Genomic DNA, 20,044 nt, shown 5'->3' on the forward strand with positions numbered 1-20,044 from the left:
ACTCACTGGCCTAGGTGGAATGACTTCAATGCTCACTGTCCCCTTCTCAGAAGAGAAGTGAGAGCTCCACAGATGTTACCCTTACCAAGAGAAACTCTGTTTGCAGTCTCAGGGCATGCAGACTGAGTTACTCCCTTGCAAAAAACCTCTGTACAGGACCATAGGGCATGAGAGGGAATGCAGAGACAGCTTTATCTACTACTTTGAAAAGTAGCAGTCATTTCTTTTGATTAGGATTTTTTAATATCCACGGATTTCATTTAAACACTTTGAGTTCCTAACATACACTTCAGAAGACCTCTTTAACTTTGACTGTGGATATTCCTAGCAAATAATAAAACTCTATATTATTAAGAAATATTTCTTTATTATGACATTTGTTTACTAATTCTTACAAAGTAACAGGTTATTTTAGATATTCATAAGATGAAGTAGCTAGGAACTCTTAAAATTGACTTTCTTTTTTTGGCTCTGCACTGACATTTAGTCATTTCAGTCAGCAAGGCTTGCATCACCCCAAGTCATAGTAGCCTCAGTTTGGTAGAAAATAATTTTGGCTTTTCCATGAGAAATTAAATCATTTTAGCTCCTTACAGGCACTTATAGTTGATACTCCCCCAACTGACAATAATACTGAAAAATGTTTACCTAAAAAATACAGATGACAGATTTTGCTTTGTAGTCTGTACATGAAGGCTTTACCTAATTCCTTCATTCATCAACACTACTGTGGATGCTAGAGGTTTGATTCTTTTGACCTAAAAAGCCATACAAAACTCAAAAGCCATTTTGCATTCAGAGGTTTGTTGTTATGAAATACCACAATTCTTTTCACTGTATGTACAATGGACATGGTATCAACAGTCTTAAAGAAAAAGATATTAATAATTTAAGTAGCAGTTGTCAAGACATGATATTGGAGGTAGTTATCAGGGAAAAAAAGAACATAAAATGCTAAAGGGAATGTATGGATCCCTAAATTTAATCTGAAAAGGATGCATAAGAGGCTGCAGAAATCTGTAGCATTTTCCAGAACTACCAGAGACTTTTAACATTTTTGACCCCTTTTCCAGGGTTTTTACATTGACTGAATCCCTCTTTCATCACATTTCCACAACCAGTTTAGAATGCATTAAAAATATTTTCTGGGACTGTCTACAGGAGGAAGCTGACACTTAACAGGCAGATCCTCCTCTAGCGGGACACAAAACATACTTGAGGAAAATAATGAGGAGTGATTTCCCCCTGGATATTTGCTTCAGCATGAGTCCTGCACCTTGATCTGAAGCATATCAAATAGAGCATTACAACTTTTCCAAAAATGACAGAACAAAGAAGAGGGAGCCACACATGATGGGCACTAGGGATTCAGGAATGGGAAAGAAAGTGGCATTAGCCAAGCACCAGTGCTGGCCGAAGTGGTAGGGTTGTGTGGCATAGCAGCACCACTCACTCCTCACTCCTATTGGCAGTTACAAGCAGAACATACTTAGTAGCTATAAAACTGGTTCCAAACAAAAAGGCCAATAAAAGTGGAATTTTAGTTCCAGAGCTTTATTTCCTCTATGGCATGACTGGTGTTGTTTCTATATTATTATCAAAGGAAGGAAAGAGGAGGGGAAAGGAAGGAGGGAAAGGAAAAAATTTAAAGCAAATAAAGGATTGCTGTATATCAGAGCAGTGTATCAAACTGTTTTCACCAGAATGACCATTGTCATCATTGTCTTAAAGAGAAAAGAATGTACAGCACACAGAAAATAAATAGCATAAGAAAATAAGTAGCCAGGCACTATTTATTTTTTCACAGTGTAACGAATCAACTTCACAGCAGATACAGTAAAAACAATGCATTACAACTGCTTTACAAAATTCAGTGTGGAAATTCGCTTGATTCTTATCAATTTAAGAGACATCAGAGCACAAACATCTAATCTATTCATTTTGCACAGAACACATGGTATTCAGTGGTGGGGTCTAATTTTTATTTTTAAGACTATGGCTTTCAGAGTTTTACATTTAGAAGATTACAGATTATATCTCAGTAACATCTGTATGAACCATGCACCAGGGTGCAAGCACATTTCCTTTCAATGCACAAGGACTAGTGCAACATTTGTGAAAATTCAATAGACGTTAACATTCACAGTAGAGTTATAAGCTATAAAACCTATCCTTCAAACCACTGTCAGTCTTCCAGCAAAAGGTTTCTGAGATTTTTTTCTCTAGAAGTCTTTATAATCCAGCTCTTATAATCTTACTTCAGAATTTCTGTTTCCAAAGCCTTGTGCCACCAAGTCCCTCCTGATAATGAGGACCACAAGCATCTCCTTTCTGAGCTTGTTACTAGTATTCTTGTCACCAGTCTCAAAGTCTGGTTTGCATTTCAATAAAATCAGCTTTTAGCAGCTGATACACTGTTCTGCATGAGTTATGCTGCTGAAAACAAAACCAAGCAACCACAGGATGAAATCCCTCTCTTTGCTTTCACATGTCTCTGGATGTCAAGAAAATAAAAAATAAGAAAATAAAAAAAAAAAAAAAAAAAAAAATTCCCCTGAAGGCTACAAAATTCTAGCCTTGAACCATAATTGAACTTTGTGCACTAGTCTATAGCAATCTAATTTTTTTAAAACACTCAGTGATGCCTAGTTACTTTTTGAAGTACTTGAAACTGAATGCTCAACGGATAATATTTAAAAAGGGCTAAATTTCTGAAAAGTAGATTGTTTTTCTTTCATTTCTTAAACTGCACATCAGAAAATGAGGCATTGAAAAACTAAGAGTATACTATAAATTGCAAAACTTTGAGTCTATCTTTTACCATGATTTCAACAGAATTCTGAAAATGGAGAGCAGAATCCATCTACTTTGCAAATGCAGACGTAAATGAGGAAATTTGCTTCTACCTACAGATTTGTATGAAAATCTACTATTCACATAGATGGTATTCTCATATTTACCTTTAGTCATATCATTGTCTATCTCTTCTTTCTTTTTCAGTAAAAAGGAGTAAAATAAAAAATAATCCACAAGACCCATCAAAGAAAGCCATAATTATTTTAAGCTTCTGAACCACTCCTATATTCTAAATGTACAAATTTAAGTGGGGTTTTTTTAGGACCTTTTTGGTCACATTTAGAACATAAATTTTATTGGTGGGAGGAAGCTTTTTAAATGACAAACTGATGTTTAAGTTCTCATATCTTGCCTTCCAGTCTACACACAGAAACGCATATATATATGTTGTTGCCATTGGCATAATAATTTCTGTAACACCCATAAAGTTGCAGATACACACAGGATTTAGGCAAAAGCATCATCTGTTTATCATCTCTGAAGTATTCTGGTTCATCCATGCTCATTAATGATGTTGTCAAATATAAAAATGATGATATCAGTGTTACATTATAACTCAGCAGACAGACTTTTTCAAAATTGAGAAGCAACTAAAACTCAATTTAATACCTGAAAATGCTTTAGTTTTGGTATTGCACACGAAAGATTATGGCATGTTAAGAGAGACTGAAGTCATGGCTTAATCACATTAAATGACTGTGAGGATACCTTGATGTTTTCAGGTAATTAAATATAATAGTGGATGAATACATTCCAAGACTATTGGAAAAGTACCATATAACTAAGTGGAACTGTAAATTTCAGCATAATGATGATGATGACAATAATAATAATAGTTGTTGTTATTATTATTATTATAATTATTATATACCCCAACTGAGGATGTTTTTGGAAGGAAAACTGAAATGGAAGAATAAATTTGCTTCAGTATCATGTACTTTATATATAAACCTTAGAAGCAGCACAGAGAGTTACAACACATATTTCATATTTCTTACGGTAAGTTATCCACAAGGGCATTAATAAATAACTTTAGAAGGAGCACTGAGGCATAATATTGCAACATTGTCCATTGGTGCCAAAACACTATCAAATTAAATGCAGAGTATAAATATTCACTTAGGTAGTTAAAAATATCAGCTTTTTTTAAAACAAAAAAAAGTGAATAAAAACAAATATGTACTAGCAAGGCATGAAGCCTGAGTAACTGAAACATTATGCAAACTATAGATGCCAAGACAAAGATTTGGATTAAGGGTGCATTTGAATACTGGACCCTCAATATAATAAATACTGAGACACATCATAAGCATTATTTTTCAAGGATATTTCTGTAAACTTAGGGTTTAGACCATAAATTGCAACTGTTTATAAAACTTTTATGTAGGGAAATATAAACTATAGCAGTATTATTTGCTTAAGTAAATTAAGTAAAAGTATTCATTTTTTAAATGTAGAAATCACTATGAGATTACCAGATTCTGAAGTATATTCCATAGCAATTTAAACTGTAATTAAAGGTATCATAACACAGCTCTTCATGTTCAGACAAAGAGTCCAAGTGTTTATAGTGGACAACAGTGGGAAATACAAAAGATACTGTGAAGATGCACAAACCATTAAGATTTTTTTCAGTGACTAAAGTGTGAACACAGATTTTATATCAATAGTGAGCCTATGAGTATGCAAATTTCCACATCTATCTTTCTTGAAAAATCTGAACTATAGGGCACGTGCTTTCATTTCTACTGCTCTTAGGCCATCATTGGGCAGATGGACTAACATGATTTTACTGTTTTAAGTGACCATCACCTCTTTTCTGAATATTTCACAAGTCAAAAGGCTCCTATATACTATCTTCCTAAGGAAGAAAAACAATTCAAGGGGAAACATATATCTGTTGTAAAATGATGACTCATCCTCATTTCCCACCCACTGTAACAGTTTCGGATTTTGTTTTTAAATATCAAATTGGCAAAAGTAATATATCCTCTGTGGAGGCAGTACTCGTGGTTTTAACAGCCTTCAGCCTTCTCAGGTCTAAATGACATAGGAATCCTAATGCCACCCCATGGAGCCACTCTGTCTCCTCAGCAGGATCAACTGAAAAATCACTTTTCCAATGTTTGGCAGGAAGACATCTCCTACCGGCAATGCCTGCACAAGGAATCTTCAAGAGGAAACCTTTCCTTTTGAATTCAGCAAGGCTCGAACCCTGATGAAGAAGACATTGTATGAAGCCAGAAACACGCAAAACAATTATTTCCAATCTGAAAAATATTTTGAATCTCAGGTAGGCCTGCATTGATGTATGGAAAAGTAGTTACTACAAAGAATTACAAAAGAGAAGCCTTATTACTGTAAGCAGAGTCTCATCCCTCTTGATCCTGTCAGTGGGACTCAGGCCCTGTTGTCAGTAGAAAAACCGTCCTCATTTACCCATGCCATACGCCTATCCTTCTGAACCTCTTGACTAAGAAAAAGAACTGAGGAAGAACAAGGTGGAACAGTTTACAGGTCTACTGTCTTACATCTCCCATGGCTCTCTTCTTGCAGCTTAAATGAGGTTGATGTACCATAAGCAAAATCTGCAGGCAAAGCAAGATTTGTCACTGAGAAGGGGAATAAGAATTTTAAGGATCTTTTTTTTTCCCCTTAAAATATCACGAGGCTTTCACAGCTTTTTCAGAATCGATATATTACTAGTGAACAGAACCCATCTATGGTAAAAAGGTCTATATCATTTGGTCTGCTTCAGTTTTAACCAATCTCCTCCTGTCTCCAAGGCCATCTGAGATTTCCATTAAAGGCTTCATTACCCCTCTGGATTTCTCAGTGAGCTTTACTAGTCAGTAAAATCAAAAGTTTATTTCCTGCCTTTTCACTAGCATCATAACATCCAAAATACATCTGTGACTGATCTCTGTGACAAGATTTAAACACCTTGCCCAGGAGCGCCAGCAAAACTCTTCTGTACCACACAGAGAATACCTTGGTGCCTGATAGCAGGACAGTCAATTCAGTGAAACTGCTCTTGTGTAAAGATAAACATTAAATGCAGGGATGCTTTGCCATCACCATGGAAGTCACAGCACAGATCCATCTTCTGAGGGAAGAACGTTTCAGATTACAGTCTCAGGCAGAAATGACCCTTCCTTTTAACCAGAAACCAACCTCCCTGGAGCATCATCTGTTTATCATCTCTGAAGTATTCTGGTTCATCCATGCTCATTAATGATGTTGTCAAATATAAAAATGATGATATCAGTGTTACATTATAACTCAGCAGACAGACTTTTTCAAAATTGAGAAGCAACTAAAACTCAATTTAATACCTGAAAATGCTTTAGTTTTGGTATTGCACACGAAAGATTATGGCATGTTAAGAGAGACTGAAGTCATGGCTTAATCACATTAAATGACTGTGAGGATACCTTGATGTTTTCAGGTAATTAAATATAATAGTGGATGAATACATTCCAAGACTATTGGAAAAGTACCATATAACTAAGTGGAACTGTAAATTTCAGCATAATGATGATGATGACAATAATAATAATAGTTGTTGTTATTATTATTATTATAATTATTATATACCCCAACTGAGGATGTTTTTGGAAGGAAAACTGAAATGGAAGAATAAATTTGCTTCAGTATCATGTACTTTATATATAAACCTTAGAAGCAGCACAGAGAGTTACAACACATATTTCATATTTCTTACGGTAAGTTATCCACAAGGGCATTAATAAATAACTTTAGAAGGAGCACTGAGGCATAATATTGCAACATTGTCCATTGGTGCCAAAACACTATCAAATTAAATGCAGAGTATAAATATTCACTTAGGTAGTTAAAAATATCAGCTTTTTTTAAAACAAAAAAAAGTGAATAAAAACAAATATGTACTAGCAAGGCATGAAGCCTGAGTAACTGAAACATTATGCAAACTATAGATGCCAAGACAAAGATTTGGATTAAGGGTGCATTTGAATACTGGACCCTCAATATAATAAATACTGAGACACATCATAAGCATTATTTTTCAAGGATATTTCTGTAAACTTAGGGTTTAGACCATAAATTGCAACTGTTTATAAAACTTTTATGTAGGGAAATATAAACTATAGCAGTATTATTTGCTTAAGTAAATTAAGTAAAAGTATTCATTTTTTAAATGTAGAAATCACTATGAGATTACCAGATTCTGAAGTATATTCCATAGCAATTTAAACTGTAATTAAAGGTATCATAACACAGCTCTTCATGTTCAGACAAAGAGTCCAAGTGTTTATAGTGGACAACAGTGGGAAATACAAAAGATACTGTGAAGATGCACAAACCATTAAGATTTTTTTCAGTGACTAAAGTGTGAACACAGATTTTATATCAATAGTGAGCCTATGAGTATGCAAATTTCCACATCTATCTTTCTTGAAAAATCTGAACTATAGGGCACGTGCTTTCATTTCTACTGCTCTTAGGCCATCATTGGGCAGATGGACTAACATGATTTTACTGTTTTAAGTGACCATCACCTCTTTTCTGAATATTTCACAAGTCAAAAGGCTCCTATATACTATCTTCCTAAGGAAGAAAAACAATTCAAGGGGAAACATATATCTGTTGTAAAATGATGACTCATCCTCATTTCCCACCCACTGTAACAGTTTCGGATTTTGTTTTTAAATATCAAATTGGCAAAAGTAATATATCCTCTGTGGAGGCAGTACTCGTGGTTTTAACAGCCTTCAGCCTTCTCAGGTCTAAATGACATAGGAATCCTAATGCCACCCCATGGAGCCACTCTGTCTCCTCAGCAGGATCAACTGAAAAATCACTTTTCCAATGTTTGGCAGGAAGACATCTCCTACCGGCAATGCCTGCACAAGGAATCTTCAAGAGGAAACCTTTCCTTTTGAATTCAGCAAGGCTCGAACCCTGATGAAGAAGACATTGTATGAAGCCAGAAACACGCAAAACAATTATTTCCAATCTGAAAAATATTTTGAATCTCAGGTAGGCCTGCATTGATGTATGGAAAAGTAGTTACTACAAAGAATTACAAAAGAGAAGCCTTATTACTGTAAGCAGAGTCTCATCCCTCTTGATCCTGTCAGTGGGACTCAGGCCCTGTTGTCAGTAGAAAAACCGTCCTCATTTACCCATGCCATACGCCTATCCTTCTGAACCTCTTGACTAAGAAAAAGAACTGAGGAAGAACAAGGTGGAACAGTTTACAGGTCTACTGTCTTACATCTCCCATGGCTCTCTTCTTGCAGCTTAAATGAGGTTGATGTACCATAAGCAAAATCTGCAGGCAAAGCAAGATTTGTCACTGAGAAGGGGAATAAGAATTTTAAGGATCTTTTTTTTTCCCCTTAAAATATCACGAGGCTTTCACAGCTTTTTCAGAATCGATATATTACTAGTGAACAGAACCCATCTATGGTAAAAAGGTCTATATCATTTGGTCTGCTTCAGTTTTAACCAATCTCCTCCTGTCTCCAAGGCCATCTGAGATTTCCATTAAAGGCTTCATTACCCCTCTGGATTTCTCAGTGAGCTTTACTAGTCAGTAAAATCAAAAGTTTATTTCCTGCCTTTTCACTAGCATCATAACATCCAAAATACATCTGTGACTGATCTCTGTGACAAGATTTAAACACCTTGCCCAGGAGCGCCAGCAAAACTCTTCTGTACCACACAGAGAATACCTTGGTGCCTGATAGCAGGACAGTCAATTCAGTGAAACTGCTCTTGTGTAAAGATAAACATTAAATGCAGGGATGCTTTGCCATCACCATGGAAGTCACAGCACAGATCCATCTTCTGAGGGAAGAACGTTTCAGATTACAGTCTCAGGCAGAAATGACCCTTCCTTTTAACCAGAAACCAACCTCCCTGGAGCACCCCAGCTATCCTACTTCATGTCTGGCATAATCACAATTCATCTTTCTCACTTCCTGATGGAAATAGGGGATAATAACTGAGTGCAGTCTGAGTCAGGTTTCTATTCCCAAATTTTTTAGCCCTTGAGGGGATAAACAGCAGTTTAGACTGGGTACTAGGCCTTTGCCAGTACCTACTGCATTACTTAATACTCATTAATTTTAAACAATGGTTTTATCTCTGATAACAAATGGAGATTAAAAAAAATAAATTCTCATTTAACTTGATCTCTGTTTTCTGTCTGACATTTCACCAGAATGTTCACTCAAGATAAATTTCTACTGCTCCTTCAGTCTGTAGTTAACGTATAGGAAATTCACAATATTTTCCTTTTTATTTAAAGCATTAAAATATTTAACTATGTGACAGGGAAATCAAGGGAAGTATCACAAATAGCAGTGAGAAACGTATGAACAAAATATAAGTCACTCAGAGCTGTGTAACTTGACTCTGGGATCACTGCCACCATCAATCTTTCCCTCACACCGTTGTTTCCTCTCCTCCCACCAGTTTTCAGTGCAGATTCTCAACTGAAAGAAAAATGTCCATCACAGGGCGCCATCCTTCAGCCTCCAGCTGCAAACTCCCACCACCTGTCTTGGAAAAAACCTTTCTCATAATCGTGTGTATTCAGTCGGATGATCCCACCCATCTGTGTGAAATATTAACTAACTAAGAGTAAAATAATAATAATTTTTCAGGTTTTGGTTTCATCTGGTAACAAGGCATTAGAACTGCTGTTGCTAACAGAAACGAAGCAGAAACAGGAGATCACTGAAAAAGGGAGGACATATCTATTCCTTTCCTTCATTTGAACCACTTGTGCAGAATATCCATGGCATGGACCAATGCAAAAGTCTTTTCTACAGTCTGGAGACTATTCTACCTCTCCCTGTGAGTCAGTTTGCCCCTCCAGCACATTCATGAGGCATGTGGACATCCACTGAGCTTTTTCAGGAACAGAAGAACAGTAATTCTTTCTGATTTCTAGCTTTGTATTTTTCAGCTGTGAAATTCTACATTAGTTTCTATCTTCAGTATCTATTATAATTACTAAAAAATACAATATTATTTCATAAACATGAAAGACCACATTTAAGTTATAACTGAGAGAAATTACAATGAATACTAAAAAAATAATTATACTAACAGAAAAATGTATGCACTAGTTCTCAGCTATTTGGAAACAGTAAACAAATTATGACTGATACAGTTAAATAAAACATATCTTACTTTAGGCAGATAGATATTTAAATCCAGACTCCTCCTGTTTGCTTTCAAATGTAAGGTGTTCACAAATTACAAAGCACAGTTCATATATCAATTTTAAACAAAGGTTTTAATACCATACCAAACAAAGAACAGAAAGTTATAAAACTACTGTTGGAGGTGATTCTCCTTCAAAGTCATACACAATCCTGTATCTCTGAATGCCAGAAAACTGGAGAAGGCTAAAGTCTTTGAAACACATCAACATGTGAATACAAAATACGTTACCCAGAGTTCATGCTTTGGTTGCACTGCCACTACATAAAACAGATTCATTCAGACACAGAAGACATGCACTGAAGATCAGTGAGGCACAATCATAGACAGAACCTTACCAAAAAATAACACACTGATCTGTACTCACTACTAAAACAGACAAGTGGTAAACACTAATACAGAAATATCAAGGAAAAGCCTCTTTTTTGAAAAATACATTTCAAGAGATGACAAAGATCGGTGCAGTATAAAACAGTTTTCCCAGATTTTTTCCACTCTCTGCCTTTACAGCAATTTCTCTTCTTATTTCCCTCTCTTTCAATGAGAAAATCTCTTGCTGAAGAGGCTCTGGCTCACATCCTTAATGTTCAATTATTTGAGCTACTGAACACTCATTATTGAAATTAGTGCAAATGAAGCATGTGTTAATAGCATCAATTCATGATAGCATCACTCTTTATGACAGCACATAAGCATTCTCTTTTCTGAATTCTAGTTTAATAACAGTACTAACTAGGAATATGTTTAAGTGTGTGCTTATGCAGTGATGGTCAGAATAATATGACTCCCAAAAAATGTGATCCTGGCTAAGAGTAAACAAACTTTTTATCGAAGTAAGTTTGAAAAATGTTTGAAAAACAAACTTTTTATCGAAGTAAGTTTGAAAAATGATTGTAGCATCTAACTCCAATTAACTATACTGCCTGTTTCTTTACATTTTTTAAAGTATCACTTAGATTTCTCGAAATCAAGTGTTTACATCCAGATTAGAAAGAAAATACATGGGAGTAAAATAACACATTTATTACATGCCGTTTTACAGTTCACTGCATTCTCATTCCTATTTTCACTCACAGTACTATCAGAAACTAAAATTATTTCATCAGAAATAAATGAAATACACAGAAAAGTTTGTCAACAGACAGAAGCAAGTGTATTCATAACCCAAACAGCCATAACATTCAATAGGTTTAACACTCCATTACATTGTTCCATAGAAATTAGAGATGAAAGACTTCTTATCCGTCCCTTGCCAATTCTGAATGTTTTCTGTTCTCCAATTCAGCCACTGGAGGCTGATTGGCAACTGACAACCACATGAATAGAAAAAGCTAAGTAGATGAGCCAGAGGAGAGCAGGCTGTGAAATTTTTATTTCCTCTTGTGAAGTGCCAAGTTCTTTTAAATTTCCTTTGTTTAAACGTGAATTAATGAAACTCAGGAACTAACTAAATCTGGGCCTTGCATTGTACAGCAAGCTGACTGCTTTTCAAGCACATATCCAACATACTGCTGAAGCCACCTTCATCCCTCCTACAGAGGAATGTGTTCAGCACGCTGTCAAAAAGCATCAACCTACATTATGGAACTAAAACTGACATGTTTCTTTTGGACTGAACATTTTATGAAAATAAGGCTCTAAAAAACCAATAAATTATAGCAGATCAGTGTTGTTAATGGTACCTTCCACACTCAGTTCAACAGTCAGAAGAGCTTGGTACTCAGAAAGGTCATACCACAAATTATGGCAGCCATCCTCGTCATCTGGGCTTTCACATTCTCTCAACCACCCTGTATTTCATCAGGTAAATGCTGAAATAAAGTTCAATTTAATTAAAATTGGATCTTCTGTCATACTTCCTCCCAGTACAACTGCACATAATCCCACATTCTCTATTAAACTTTGGAGCTGAACACTGGAGTAACATTTCCTCTGAAATGTGTATTGTATACCATATCTTACTATGCCTGGTACCAACCAGACTATAAATACAGTAATCCTTTCTGAAAAATTCAGAGGACAGAGCATATTCAACAGAAATATTGGGAGGGTAGGGGGAGCCCTTCCTGTAACATTTTCTATTCTTAGCTATTAATCATGTCTTTATCTTTAGTACTGAACATCCTTACCTACAGCCAAATGCTAATCCCATTAATCCTCTTTAAAGATCTGTAAGGTCTTCTGTGTAATGCTGACTTTTACTTAATGCATATCTTAATTTTACAGTGATTTTTGCAAGCTCACTTGAGACCAGTTTCTTTTTGAGAAAGAAAGAAAAACTGTACTTTTCCATAATGAAGACAATGGATTTAGAAATAGAAATAAGATACCAAATGCTTCCAGCCAGAAACATTCCACACCAAGAAGTCAGTGCAGAAAGACTACTACTGAAGGATTTCTACCAAAGCTCTCACCACAGAAAGGATGGAGAACTGGTCCTATGATTTTGGGGGAATGTATCCCATCTTGGTGAAGGTTCTGCAATGCATAAGGATTATGTTAACTCCCCCTCCATAACAACATCTTTTCCATTAGAAACAAACAAATGTCAAGAAGGTGATTACCCAGCAATCCATACCACACAATCAATAAATTCATACCACTTGGCTTTGGCTCAGTGAGTGGCATGTGCAGTAACAAACCAAATGTACAGAACCATGCTGTGTGCAAAGTGGACCAGAATACACACAGCACTCATTGGACTGGGGATTTAACGCAGTGACTTTAAGAACAATGACTATAGCACTGTTACAGGCCTTCCAAATTCTGTTGATACAAATTCTTCCAAGTGTAGGGTTGACTTTTTCTCCAGCACTGAGTATGTGAAGATTGTTATGCGTAACAGCCAGAACCTTGGCCAATATCAGTCTGTTTTCCATGAAACGAACAAGCAACGGCAGCTGGATAAGAATTTCTGAAAGCTGTAGACCTCTTGGATAACTTCAGGGCACTCACAACAGTGAAGTAACAGGAAATGGAGCACAGACATGACCGTAATCTAAGGTTGAAAGCCAAAAGTCTCTATACATGGTCAGGATAAGACAAGCTCAGAATTACCCTTGGGTGTTTTGACATATCAATTGCTTGCTGCGCTAATATCTGCATTCTGTATAAATCTGAATTGATTAATTATCATCTAATCACACTTTTTAACATACTGGAGAGAACAAATGATTGAAAAGAGAAATGTTACATTTCAACTTTTTAAAATTAGGGTTTAAAAAATCATCACCTTATGGATAAAACCAATGAGTGTAACTAATCCCATTTAATTAAGGCTTTCTTTGTAAAGGTGTAAGAGATGCTACAAAATCCGTCTGCATTATCATTTAGGATTAAAACTGAGAGCTTATGTAGGATGGTCAAATTAAATAGCATAGCCTGTGATTCTGCATTTGCTTAGAGCTGGAAAAAAAAGTATATCTGTGTGTTCAAGAAAGATAAATCTTAGGGATATTTATTTTAAAATGTTCTCTTCAAAATACCAGTATCAGTTCTACAGCTGATCACAAGAGGGAGACTACAACATATTTCCTCTCATTATTTCAAATTTTTAAAGCATACAAACATTTTGAGTCATTTTTTACTAGCTCTAATCTATGCTCAGTTAAAAGTATTAATGACTATTCAATTAGTGGGGTTTTTTTTCTTCTGAGTTTGTCAAACCTCTGAAATTTACAGATAAAGATAGCCAATCCAGTAAACAAGATTGAACAATGCAAAGGCAGTTGGAAAGAAGATTCGAGAATAGGAGTCAATTTTTGCTATACGGATGTGTATTCTTCCTTCTCGCCAAGATCCTGTGCGGCAGTCTTCAAAACAACAAAAGAAACTAGCACAGTCTTTTCCTTCTAGGCACTCATATCCATAATCATCATCACGTTCAGGAAGATGATTAATGTTATTAATTGGAATTAGTGTCGATCCAGGTCGAACAGCAATTGCAGGTGGTTTCTTTAGAAAAAAAAAAAAAAAAGGGAAATATAGTTTTGTGTGTTTTTATCCTCACATTAAATTATTCCATATGCTTTTCCTGGCAATATAATCACCTTCAGTACAATATACAGAAGTTCTTATATTAAAGAATAAAGTTTGGGGAGCTTAGAAAGTGATGAACTGCTGTATGTAATTAGTGCATGCAAGCAAAAGATCACGAATGACTTTCACCTGCCACAGTGAAAATTGGGTTGTTCTGGGATTTTGGGAATAGTAGATAATTAGTTACACAGACAGGGTTAGCTGATCCCATCTACACAACACAGACAAACATTTTGAAGTCAGTCACTTCCTGACAACTGGGTCACAACCAAGTCCATAGGCAGGCTATAATCATCACTAACAAAGGAATGATGGTCCTCCCATATTTTGGAGTCTAAAAGGAGACTGGATGTGTTTCTGGAAGCTACATTTTCACAAAAATAAGAAAGTTAATGGATTTAGCACAGCATTAGCGGTGAAGTTTAACAGACTGAGGCATGTAAGGTCAGGCTACACCATCTAACCCTCATATGTCAAATCCCTAAACAATACAGCCCCCCTTCATAATCCAAGACATAACTCCTTAGGAGAATGCCACTCTAGTCACTGATTAATCCAGCTCTTAATGCTTACTTTCACTTTCTGTGGGCATAACAACCTTATATCTGATAAAAACTCATTCTAATGTATGTTAATAATTCTCATTAAAAAAAACCTGGGTGAGTTATTGCCTAGTACATATAGTGTTTGCTATTCCCTTACCTGTGGCTTTTGTCCTTCCACCTTCATTTTACTTACACTAATACAACCCACCTCTCCCCCTTTTATTTCTTTGTCTCTCCACAGATTTTTTTATTCATTATCCTTGTTTTCCTGTGATTGCTTCAAAATATATTCTCTTTCTTCCTCTGCCCTTTATCTTCTCTTTCTAAATCTCATGGCTGTTTTAAACTATTTCATAATCCTTCTTCAACTTACCTCACCCGACATTGGGCATCTCTTCTGAAATATTTAGACCTAAGAGAAGGGTTCCATTAACACCACTCTTATATTGTGTTCTCTCTTCTCTACATTCTTCATATTTTGTCATGTAAGGACAGCAGGAAAGGAAGCAGTAGGAAAATCTAAATGGATATTTAAGTTCTCTTAACAAATTATACATGATAGGCAATGAAAACACATAAAAAATATGGAAAGTGGGACGCCATCATTTACTTTCTTGTTGTGTTCTAAAGTCCTGATGTCCCACTTCCTGAGAATTACCTTCGCCAGCACACAGAGCTCTATATATTGTTGAGGTGACATTCTTTCACTTCAGGGGCATTTTACCCAATATCCTAAGGGTTGGTGTTAATGCAGTGCAGTATCCACCATATTTTCAAATAGCTTTATTTAATAAGTGTCTTTGCCAGAGAAAGTTTCACACAGACTGCTGTTTCAAAACTTATTATACATGATGACCTAGAGAGCTAATTATCATCCTAAAGGACCTCATTATTCTTTTCAGTTATGATAAAATACTGACAATACTAAGAAACAGGAGTTACATGCTTCTATCCTAATTTGAGGCATTGCAAAGAGGGGTTATTTTTATAAAACATGAAAAAAAATGCAATTATTTTTGAACTTAAGACAAGATCTTTATTCTGCTGAAGATAAACAGGGAAAGATGCTCATTTCTGATTCAAACCTACTCTAGTTTTACAAAAATTTTCTCACTGTTGGTTTTACCCAAGTAAGATTTATGGCATGAGTTATTTCTACTAGTGGGATAAAACAGGAATCCTCAACACAGAAACACCATGGGAGAAGGAAAAAATTACAGTACTGCTTTCCACTGTTCACATCACCAGCACAGACTGGAGGTGGCTACTGAATTACAAGTTTGAAGAGGTGGCTTGGGAAAGGCAGACACAGTCATCCCATAGGCTTAACTACCTACAGGAAATACATAAGATGTGTGTAAGAGGCAATGTGAGGGAAAAGAGGAAAAAAGACCAACTCGTCACAAGAAAATGCCTTTGTATAAACTGGCAAAAACTGAAAAAAAAGCCAAAACAAAAATAAAAACCTCCCACAACATGTAGATAAAGAAGTACATGCTGATTTTTTATGGATATGCCTACTGAAATTGTAGATAAAACTCCCTGTATTGTGAGATCATTTATAATACACTCTGATAGGATCAAACCCCAGTTATTCTGCAGCAACACTAATACAAGTACAAAAGAAAGCCATTTTCTGTGGAGATCATGGCACAGGTGATACATTCATTTCAGGTGAAATGATGATCAGAACAAGATCCACAACTAATTAAGTTTAATCTTTCCTGCCCAAACTCATTATCCTTACTAATGTGAATTTGCATAAGCCAATTCATACTGCCTTTCTTGAGTGATGCCAGCACATATTTTCTAAGATAAAGCTGCTGTAATCCTTGGTAAAATCTCACCATTTTTTTTCACAAGATCATTTATTGTGGCTTATTGGCATCAGTTCCTGGAATAGTAACCATTTATTGAATTTTTTGATAGAAATAGAATATCTATGCAAGGTAAGTTTCCCAAGGAAAAAAAAACACTTGTAAATGAGTTTTCAGAAGGAATTAAACTGACTTTTAAAATTAAACTGGTTTTTTGAGTTACATATCCGTAACTACAAGAAAAAAGAATTTATATAGGTCTTTGACAAAAATATAGGGGGGGGAAAAGAAAAAAAAAAAAAAGAAGAAAAAAAAGAAAAGGATTTGTAATGGTATGACTTCCCATGAACTAATTAAGTGCCTTCTTTATTTATTTGGAGCAAGAAAAGTCACAACTTTTTATAACACATTACCAGAAAATCTCCTATCAAATTAGAATCCTTGCATCTAAGTATATTAAATTTAATTCTCCCTTTTTTTAGTGTAATCTCTTTATTTTGTATGGTATAATGGTCTTATAGCCATATCATATTCAAAGGATTCTGTGCAAAAAGATTTCTTTTTTCAACTTTTTTGAAATAAAAAGCATAGTTTAAGAACTCAGTAAAACACATTTGAACAGTATTTTTAGTATTATATTGCTAATTTTAATCTCAGTGTAAATTCCAGCTATTTATACAGTAAGTTTCATAGTTTGTCTCATCATTATTCTACATTTAAAATTTTCATATGCACTGAAAATCTCAAAGCACTTGGCAGATTATTGCACACATGGGCAATGTGTGAACAGATTCTGCAAAGTGTCATTATTTCATTCAATAGAGCATACTTGCAAACTACTTCAGTTTCTTTTGATTTGTCAGCAGCTGATCTTTAATATCTGCCTGGTTTGAATAAAGCAGTATTTCCTGATACTGTGCAAGCCAAGAGTAGACCTACTCAGCTCTCTGTTCACTAAATGTTGTTGAGACTTCATTGCAGAAGCAACCTGAAATTGAATCTGCTGTGCTGACCCTGGGACTCCCCCATATCCTCTGTTACATTTTACCCTCCCTCCTAGCTCAGCTGTAGCCCTTGCAAAAACCTGCATTCTTCTGCCCCTTCTGTTGTGCCCACATTTGTTTCTACCACTAACAGGAAGCGGGTTTGAGGCTTCCATTTTCCAGTTCTCCTGGCTGTGCAGGATTCCTTGAGGCTCAGAGTGATGTCTAACCAAGGCAGCACAGGGAAGTATTAACACTTCACCACTAGCCTTGTCCTAAATATACAGCTGATCCCCTTGGACCAGCTGACCGAGTGACTCCTAGGGCTCTCCTTTCCCTGCTGCCAATCCCCAACAGCCTCACAGTGCCCCACAAGAGGGAGGCCCACAGCAGTGCTGCTCGGAATGGGGGCACCAGTTCTTGCTGACATGAGTTGCGGAAGGTATATGGTTCATAACAGGATTTCAGTACTTCCATATCTGCAATTACTTCTCTAATTTCAGATCAATTTCTATGTCACCTCATACAGAGCTGGTATTCAGCCTTCATCCAGAAAAGGGAACTAGTATTATGGTTCAGGTAGGCTCCTGTATCTTTTGATGAGATGATCTGGAAAGGGGCTTTATAACATTTTCCTTCCTCTTATCCTCTCCAATGTTTTCTTACCTTAAAGACTATCTTTAAATATTTGTACTGACTTCCAAAAATAATAAATTCTTTGGAAATTACAGGGGTTTTTCTACACAAACAGAAAGCCGTTTAAAATTTAATAATACTTGATCCTGAGATATGTGGAGCTTTACCATAAAAACATCAACTTTAAAAGCAGAAGGTTCATTTAACCAGAAAGAAACATGGAAGCCAATTTAGAAAATAGTTAAGACGGAATTTCTGTAGTGGGATTCAGAACACTGGCCAATAATAAGCATTTTTTTTCCTTTGCAAAGATTTGTAAGACTTAAGCTAGACAATGCAGATCCAAAGAAATCCTCCTACCTTCAGTCCGTTCACATTATCTTTACTGCTACAGTTTTAGCTGTGGTTCTCTGCTGACTGCTGTTTGCAGAAGCACTGTGCCCCTACAGAACCATCTCTGTGGGCACACCCTTACTTCATGGGGAGTTCTAGAAGCACCAAGGGCATGGAATATTATATCAAACCACTCTCCACCTTAGGCTCATGTGTCCCCATTCACATATATTAAATCATCCAAACCCTTTGCTCACTAGCTGTATTTACACAAAATTAGTACAAGCCCCCAACAAAATGAAAAAAAAATAAATATTAGTGCTAATTATCTTTGAAAGCTATCTTAGCTTTTCTACATAAGAAGCACTCTTTCAAAATGAATGCCACAATAAAAACCACTCTGTATTTATTTTTTTTCTTGTTTGACTAAACTTACTGATGTCTTAGATTTTGCCTTCTTTTCTTTTCCTTTGTCCCCTTTTCTGTTGCTGGTAAAGTAATGTAAGGTGCCATATTCCATCAAGGCAGCAAACACAAAAATAAAGCAAACTGAAACAAAAAGGTCCATTGCTGTGACATAGGAAACCTTTGGGAGTGACTTCCTGGCAATTGTACTCAGTGTCGTCATGGTCAACACCGTCGTGATCCCTGTTTGGAAAGAAAGAAAGAAAGAAAGAAAAAGACAGAAAGAGGGAAATGTATAGGTAATCAAATCATATTGTCACCAAAAAAGTCATCATGTTAGCTCATAATTCATTGATGAGTCATGTAAGAACTGACCCTCAGGAGGGGTTAGTGGGTTCACCACTGATTACATCCATGTGCATTGGTGCTATGGCAAGAATCCATCCCTAAGGATGCAGCAGCCTCCATGGGATCGAGAAAGCAGCACATCTCACCTTCTCTTTAAGTCCCTTCCATTTTCAACACACACGAAATAAACAATGACACTAAGTTTATGAAATTTTATAAATCTGGCATACAATGTACACATAAATACAGCAGAAAAACAGGTACAAATAAGCACACAAATTTTATAAGCACAAGGAAGTCCCTTAGCTTGAAAGTTTAAAATGTTAAAAAGGATGCATTCAGAAATAAAAGATGTCTTATTTATCAATGATTTCAACCTTTTGATAAACACAAGAAAAATTAATAATGTTTCCCATTGTCTGCTTCTGAAGAAGACATAGAAGATCAAATTTGATGACATTCACAGCTTTCTGGCATCATTCTCTAAGTTACCAGATAAGCTTTCAACACTGTGTCTTAAGTAATAGGAAATGTTTCCCTTCATTCACTTACATACGAGCTAATTAAAATAACAAACTGGCCCTAACAGCTATGTGTTCAAAGCCTCAACTACTTCCACTTTTCATTAGTTTAGCATTCATACGGTTTTAACACTTTCTTCCTATATTTGATGCTTCAGGGAGATGCAAAGCCTTTTACATAGTAATCCAAAATTAAGGTGTGACCTTTCCTTTGGAGAGCAATACTCAAACACACAAATAATTTGCTATTTACATCCACAAGATTATTTAAAACAAAACAAGCAAGCAAACAAACAAAAAGCAACAACAACAACAAAAAAGTGTTACACCAGGCTAAAGCTGTC

The 20,044-nt window shown here is 35.8% G+C and overlaps 1 protein-coding gene across 1 annotated transcript in view; it reads right to left on the reverse strand.

Annotated features, from left to right (window-relative positions):
* Positions 1-13,468: 13,468 nt before the first annotated feature.
* The window catches only part of GABRG1 (gamma-aminobutyric acid type A receptor subunit gamma1), a 53,249-nt gene continuing 46,673 nt past the window's right edge, over positions 13,469-20,044 (reverse strand). Inside the window, exons 8-9 of the mRNA XM_066185691.1 lie at positions 18,863-19,074; positions 13,469-14,028 (exon numbers count right to left, since the gene is read on the reverse strand). Coding sequence (XP_066041788.1) covers positions 13,750-14,028; positions 18,863-19,074 — 491 coding nt within the window. The 3' untranslated portion in view covers positions 13,469-13,749. The remainder of the gene's footprint in view (positions 14,029-18,862; positions 19,075-20,044) is intronic.

The sequence above is a fragment of the Chamaea fasciata genome, unplaced genomic scaffold, assembly GCF_029207755.1.
Source record: "Chamaea fasciata isolate MVZ Bird 193981 ecotype frontalis unplaced genomic scaffold, bChaFas1.0.hap1 SCAF_6, whole genome shotgun sequence".
In the NCBI taxonomy this organism is placed as follows: domain Eukaryota; kingdom Metazoa; phylum Chordata; class Aves; order Passeriformes; family Sylviidae; genus Chamaea; species Chamaea fasciata.